Source organism: Lolium rigidum, chromosome 1, assembly GCF_022539505.1.
Source record: "Lolium rigidum isolate FL_2022 chromosome 1, APGP_CSIRO_Lrig_0.1, whole genome shotgun sequence".
Classification (NCBI taxonomy): Eukaryota; Viridiplantae; Streptophyta; class Magnoliopsida; order Poales; family Poaceae; genus Lolium; species Lolium rigidum.
The window spans coordinates 128342438-128349941 of record NC_061508.1 but is presented as its reverse complement, the minus strand read 5'-3'; the positions used below and the strand labels follow the sequence as shown (position 1 = coordinate 128349941).

The following is a 7504-nucleotide window of genomic DNA, read 5'->3' as shown; positions in this document are numbered from 1 at the left end:
CTGCACACCGGGTTGGACAAGTTCGCCTGCGCCCACAACCTCGAGGCCGGTTGCCTGCTCACCATCCTCTACGAAGGTGATGCCGAGATGATTGTCAAGGTGTTCGACAAGACATCCTGCCGCATGCACTACCACACGGACTAGTCCGGCGAGGACAACGACATCCAGTGTTGTTCGAGTGTTCTTTCTTTGCGGCAAAGATGGCCACCGACCAATTGAAGCCACTAGTTTAGGTTTTCTGTATGTTCCTTATGCGCATCGAAGAAAGCCGGGTACTCATAGCCGGTTTGATTTTCGAGTTTGGGTGACTAAGACTTTGGGTGACTAATCATGTTTCAAACTATGCACTACTTTGTGTAATGGTTATATCTATGTTTAAATGAAAAAAAGGTAAAAATGTAGAAATATTATGCGTTGGGCCATTGCTATGAATGCGCGGTAAAAAACCACTATTTTCCTGTCCGTTTCAGGGTCCGATATGCGTCGTCTTGGTGGAGACGGCCTAAATGCATGGGCTCAATTGAAGATGTTAAAAGGAATCTTCAATGTTTTTCTTTCCTTTTTTTTTCCGACCCAAACGATCTGCAAATTGTCACGAGCGCTAGCACTGCAGACCCTGTCCCAAGGTCCCACCCGACAGAGAGACGAACCTGCCCGGTGGGTAAACAACAAAACTCGAACCCCTCCCGAAAAATTCAAACGTCCCGCCCTCCCCCGCGCACCCCCCTCTCGCCTTTCGCCCCGTGCGCCCCTCCAGATCCCGTGCGCCGTCCCTGGACTCGGCCATACCACCCAGACAAACCGCGTGGACCGCGCGTTTCCACCGCGAACTCAGTGGTTCCCGGCAGCTCACCCGTCCTGAAATTTTCGAGCGTCTCCCGCCCGTTGGGCTGCTTTCGGCTGTAAAACCCCTCTCGCCCCGCCCTCTCCCCTCCCATTCCCCAAACTTCCAAACCCAATCTGCCCCAAACCCTAGCGGCCAAGCAGCCATGGCGCCCAGCTCCCCGTCCTCCGCCGCCACGCCGGCGCGCGCCTCCTCCCGCAAGCGGAAGGCCACCCCCAAGACCGTCGCCGACCCCGAGCCCGACCTCGACCAGGACGCGGCGGCGGCGGCCACGGACAAGCGCCCGCGCAAGGGGGCTTCGTCGTCGTCGGGGGCCAAGAAACCGCCCAAGAAGGCGGCCAAGGCGCCCAGGAAGAAGGAGGCGGCGACGGCCGCGGCGGAGAAGCCGGCGGAAGACGAGGTCTGCGGCGAGGAGCCGGACGAAGAGGAGCTGGCGCTGGGGGAGGACGACGAGCTGGCCACCGCAGCAGATCACGACGGCGCGCAGCCGGAGGCGGCGGCGAAGAAGCGCGTCGCCAAGCCGACCAAGGCCAGGAAGGTCGCCGGCGCCGGCGGCGACAAGGACCCGGAGTTCGTCGGGGAGCCCTTCCCCGCCGACGAGGCGCGCACCAAGTGGCCCAAGCGCTACCAGCGCGCCGCGCCCGCCAGGTAACGCGTACTTACCCACGGTTCCCATTCCAGATCTGTGAGTTTCTGCTCGTTTATTTTCGTGATGAACGTTTTCCTCTCTCGTGTCGTGTGTGTGTCGCGCAGGCCGGATGAGGACGAGGAGGTCAAGGCGCGGTGCCACTACCGCTGCGCGGTCGTCGACGGGATCGTCTACGCGCTTGAGGACGACGTCTACGTCCAGGTATTGCGCTCAGCTCTGCGTTTCTTTTGCTCTCTTTAACATTTCTAGTTGCAAGAGAACTGCTCCACCTGCATCGAGTGGCTACTGTTTGCATCACAACGCGAGCTTCAGATTTGTCTTATACGAGAATAAAAGCCCCGTGCTTTATTGAAAAAAATGTTTCATTACAGATTGAAATGGAGTATGTCGTCTGTCAAATTCCTGTTTTCTTAGAAAATGCTCTGTCCATTTCCCATGTGCTGTTTTTCCTGCTTGTATAATAAATATCCATCGACTGGCTACTGTTTGCATCACGCTACGAGCTTCAGGCTTGTCTTGTCTGAGAATAAAAGCCCTATGCTTTATTGAAAATGCTTCATTACACATTGAAATGTCTTCTGTTAAATCCGTGTTTCCTTACAAAGTCCTGTCCATTTCTCATGTGCTCTTTTTCCTGTTTGTATAATAATCAATCTGCTAAATGATGATTAACTTGACACTTAACTTGCATCAAGTACTGCATGTTTAATTATTCTGTGCTGCAAGCTTATAAAGTTTAACTGCCAGCTGTTCAAGTGCATTTTAAATAATAGAAATCACATGCCTTCAGTTTGACTTTGGTTAAAGTCCATTGAGTATGCCGTCTGTTAAATTCGTCTTTCCTTAGAAAATGCTGTCCATTTCTCATGTGCTGTTTTTCCTATTTGTATAAATAAATCTGCTAACTGCTGATTAACTTGACACTTCACTTGCATCGAGTAGTGTTTGTTTAATTAGTCTGCCCTGCAAGCTTATACATACAGTTTAACTGCGAGCTGTTCAAGTGCGTTTTAAATAATAGAAATCTTATGCCTTCAGTTTGACTCCGGTTGAAGTCCATGTAACTTAATAACTCAACTGACTGGTCCCAACTTTACATGGTTTCCTCGCTGGGGAAGAATGTGTGCCAACAAGGTAGTTGAACTCTGCATATCTTGCTCTCAGACTTTTCTGGGTGCAAGATATTGCATAGAGTGTCTATTGGTTGCATCATGCTACCAGTTACTAGCTTGCATTCTCTGAATAAAGCTTCTTGGTTGCTTGAAAACTGTTTCTTGAAATTGAGTAACTAGTCTGTATCATCTCTGTTTTCTTAGAAGATGCTCTGTTCATTGCTTGCGCTCTGATTTTTCTGTTTGTGTAATGAATGCTCTACATGCTGCTTAACTCTACACCAAACTTGCATAGTGTAGTGTTTGTTTGATTACACCCTGTCCTGCGCTGCAACACTATATTAAATTTAGCCATGAGCTGTTTAAGTGCATTTTAGATAATAGTAATTATATGTCTTCAGTTTGACTCTGGTTAAAGTCCACCCAACTTACTTGAACTGAATTTTGTACATGGTTTACTCACTGGGAAGAATTGTGTATCAATGAATATAGTTGAACACTCATATTTGTTGCCATGTTGTAGTAATTGATGCTCTATCTCACTGTTGTGATTCATTTTACCATTTGTAGGCTGCAGAAAACGAAGCTGACTATATTGGACGAATAACAGAACTATTTGAGGGCACAAACAAAAGCAAGTATTTTACTTGTCGTTGGTTTTTTCGACCTGAGGATACCGTGAGTACTGGTTGAGTATTATATTGTTGTAAAATACATTTTCTACATGTAGAGAGTAGAACTAATAATAGGGTTAATATTTATCCTGCAGGTCATATCGAGAGCGAAATTTGTTGATGATCATCAGCATGATCCAAAACGTGTTTTTCTCTCCGAGGATAAGAATGATAATGAGCTTGATTGCCTCATCTCAAAGGTGAAGATAGTATATGTTGATCCAAATGTAAGTGCCTTTCTTCAAATCTCTGCTGTGTCATTTATCTATTGTTTCTCATTGTATGCTTCCCTTAATTCCAGATGGACCCAGAAGCTAAGGCTCAACTTGTGGCTGATACTGAGCTATACTACGATATGTCGTATTCTGTTGCCTACTCCACATTTGCTAATATCCCGTCAGGTAATAGCTTTTGCAAGCTTACATAAGTGGTTTACCTAGGGTAATGCAATTATGCAAACTAGTCATTGACATCTGTACATTCTTGCTGTTTCTTCCAACATGTTTAAGTAATTTGCCCTCATTTGTAATTGTTGCGTGCAATATTCTTAAAATCCAAACAATTTAACTTCTATTTCCATGCATGCATTATTTAAAATATTAATGGTGCCAACAGCTTCAATTAAGTCCAAGATTCTTGTTTTACTCAAAGCAAGCAGCTTGTCTTTATCCAAGTAGTGCAGTTACATCATTGATTGAAAGAGATACAGTTCCATAAGCCAGTTAGCCTAACTATGTGATTTGCATTTTCTGAAGATGTCCATGAGAATTCTGGTATTTCTTCGGATGCTGATTCGGGGAGTGGTACACCAGAACGAACAGCAACACTCCTGGATCTTTATTCTGGCTGTGGCGGTATGTCCACAGGGCTGTGCTTGGGTGGAGCGCTTGCTGGCCTGAAACTTGTTACGGTAATTAGTGTGCTCAATAATTTTGAAAAGTGTATGTTATGCCCCCAAGCACTGATTATATTCTTTATTGCTTTGTAGAAATGGGCTGTAGACCTGAACAGTTATGCATGCAAAAGCCTCAAGTACAATCATCCCAGAACAGAGGTGCGGCTATAGACCTACTGAAGTTGCATCTTTGATTTTTTCTCATACAGCTGACAAAAAACCTCTTCTGTCCTCTGGGTGTAGGTTCGGAATGAGAAGGCTGAGGATTTCCTTGCCCTTCTTAAGGAATGGGCAGTTCTTTGTAACAAGTATGTTCATAGCCCAGATTCTGATGCAACAAGTCCTGTTGATGAGGATGATGATGATAATGAGCCACTGGGAAAAGATGAATTTGTAGTCGAAAAGCTACTTGAGATCTGCTATGGTGGCAATGGGAGGAAGAATGGTATCTATTTTAAGGTACTTGCCTAAAGTTTTCTGCTTGACTTACTGGCTAGTGTGTAGAGCTAGTACTTCTGGAGTTTCTGCATAGACCAGTTTATGTAATATTGTTTTGCAGGTGCAATGGAAGGGCTATGGACCAGAGGAGGATACTTGGGAGCCCATCGAAAACCTAAGGTTCGTATATATGTGCTGTATGCTCAATGCATATTAGTTTTGATTTTCAGTGCACTGATTTTTTGATTCATAAACTAGTGATTGCCCGTTGAAAATTAAAGAATTTGTACAAGAGGGCCACAAGCGCAACATTTTACCACTGCCTGTGAGTTTCTTCTTTTCTTTTGCTTTATCTTTCAGCTCAATACAACATTAGCTGATTCATTTTACTCTTATTGTGAAATTTCAAAGGGTGATGTGGATGTCATATGTGGCGGTCCACCTTGCCAAGGCATCAGTGGGTTCAACCGGTTTAGGAATTACAATGACCCATTAAAGGATGAGAAAAACCAACAAATGGTTACATACATGGACATCGTCTCCTATCTGCAGCCAAAGTTTGTGCTTATGGAGAATGTTGTGGATATTTTGAAGTTTGCCGATGGTTATCTTGGCAGATATGCATTGAGCCGCCTGGTTGCGCTGAATTACCAAGCGCGACTTGGTATGATGGTAGCTGGTTGTTATGGGCTGCCTCAGTTTAGAATGCGGGTGTTTCTATGGGGAGCTCTACCTTCTCTGGTTTGTTTTTGTTCCACGCCACTATAAATTCATGCTACATATATTGCCTAAATCAGTGATCATGTGCATTTGGTCTGGCAGGTGCTGCCAAAGTATCCTCTCCCTACCCATGATGTAGTTGTTCGTGGTGGGGCTCCAAATGCTTTCTCTGTAAGTGCAGCCTCAAATTTAGCCAAATCAAATGGGGGAAGTGTAAATCTGCTCACCATCTTGTATTTGTCTGCAGCAAAGCATTGTGGCATATGATGAAACGCAGAAGCCAACATTGAAGAAAGCTCTGCTTCTTGGTGATGCAATTTCAGATTTGCCAAAGGCAAGTGCTTACAATACTTTCCGCCAAAAAAATGCTTACTATATATATTTAATCATTCTTTCCTTCTGCATCGAATCTTATGTCTTCTATGCAGGTAGAGAACTATCAGCCTCACGAGGTAATTGAATATGGTGCTCAACCCAAGACTGAATTTCAGTGCTATATACGACTTAGTCGTAAAGGTACCGCATATAGCTCTATTAGTAAATGATTTCACTTTTTGTTTCCCAAAAGGCATTTCCATGTGCATTTGTGTGTTTAGTCTCAATTCTATTTCTGTGTAGTGAGTTTAGTTTTTGCTGTTCCAGATATGTTGGATTTTTCATTTGGTGATACCACTTGTCCTGAAGAAGGCAAACTCTTAGATCACCAGCCCTTGAGGCTAAACCAAGATGACCATGACCGAGTCTTGCAGATTCCTGTAAAGAAAGTATGTGACTGTTTCTTTGCTCATTGTATTCTCTTCTCCCTTGTGCGACCTTGCTGAATTTTGTTTTCCAGGGAGCCAACTTCCGTGACCTGACAGGAGTCATGGTAGGAGCAAATAATATTGTGGAGTTTGATCCCAAGATTAAGCGGGTTTACCTGAAGTCTGGAAAACCATTGGTAAGTGTTCTACCTAACACCTGTAATGATGTTTCCATGGTGGCGCATGATTTTCTGTCACATGCCACAATATGTTGCCACATAGCAGACAATAGGGCCAGTGAGAGTAGCATGAAAAATAAACAGACCATACTGCATTTATTATGTTCTCTGACATTTTATTACTGAATCAAGATATTTGTTCTATAACTATAAGTTTCTGAAAGGCTGGGCTGTTCATGTGGCCAGGTACCTGACTATGCAATGTCTTTCATAAAAGGCAGATCACCGAAGTAAGTGACAACCATTCCTGGCATTCTTTTCTTAAAATGTACTGGGTTGTTACAGCTGTTCTTTACACAATATGCTGTGTGATGGTTTTGTAGGCCATTTGGTCGGTTGTGGTGGGATGAGACAGTCCCTACTGTGGTGACGAGAGCAGAGCCCCATAATCAAGTAAGCTTTGGCATAAGGTGTTCTAATGTTCTGGACAATAATGTTTTGGGTTGAGTTTTCCCGTTTCTGAACGTCTTGGTTCTGCTGCCTGTAGATCATACTGCATCCGAATCAGGCACGGGTTTTGACTGTTCGTGAGAACGCCAGGCTGCAGGGATTCCCAGATTACTATAGGATGTATGGTCCAATGAAGGAGAAGTATGTTATTCTATTTTAGCTCAAATCATATTGGTTTGTAAATTGTGAATTGAAACTGAACATTTGCTATCTGTCTCTACTGATGCTTGCAGGTACATTCAAGTTGGCAACGCTGTAGCAGTCCCAGTTGCCCGAGCATTGGGCTACTCTCTGGGTCGGGCATACCAGGGTCAGCTGGAGGGAAGTGATCCACTCTTTGTGCTGCCTGAGAGCTTCACTTATGTCAGACCGAATGAGGTAGTTGAGCACTAGAATAGAGAGCTTTCCCTGCTGCCGGGACTGGTTATGAGTTGATGCTGGAATCAAAATGCTGCTCCCTGCTAGAATTGATTGATTGAGTATTGTAGTACTGTCATTGTGATGTTCCAAACATTCGTTGCTGGTTGAACATTATCTTTGGTTCCATATAAATGTAGAACCATTCATTGATAGTGTAATGTTCCAGTGGAAGTCCTGGCTGCTCTTTATCGTTGCACTTGGTCTGATATTGTGTGTGATTTTCAGTGCTTGTTGGATGAATCATTGGCAGTTTAACTATGCAAGGCTTGAATCAAGGAGTGTTGTGTACAACCTTATTCTTGTTTCCACATAGAAGTATT

General features: G+C 44.4%; 1 protein-coding gene across 1 annotated transcript; it reads left to right on the top strand.

Annotated features, from left to right (window-relative positions):
- The first annotated feature begins 989 nt into the window (after positions 1–989).
- LOC124651502 (DNA (cytosine-5)-methyltransferase 1-like) lies at positions 990–7372 on the top strand. The gene is made up of 21 exons (XM_047190588.1): positions 990–1112; positions 1164–1492; positions 1598–1694; positions 3176–3283; positions 3375–3506; positions 3581–3680; positions 4035–4189; positions 4268–4333; positions 4418–4633; positions 4734–4792; positions 4871–4937; positions 5024–5353; positions 5435–5503; positions 5580–5666; positions 5761–5848; positions 5975–6096; positions 6168–6272; positions 6501–6544; positions 6638–6707; positions 6802–6905; positions 6998–7372. The coding sequence occupies exons 1-21, from the start codon at positions 990–992 to the stop codon at positions 7155–7157; spliced, it is 2631 nt and encodes an 876-aa protein (XP_047046544.1). The 3' UTR covers positions 7158–7372.
- Positions 7373–7504: the final 132 nt, after the last annotated feature.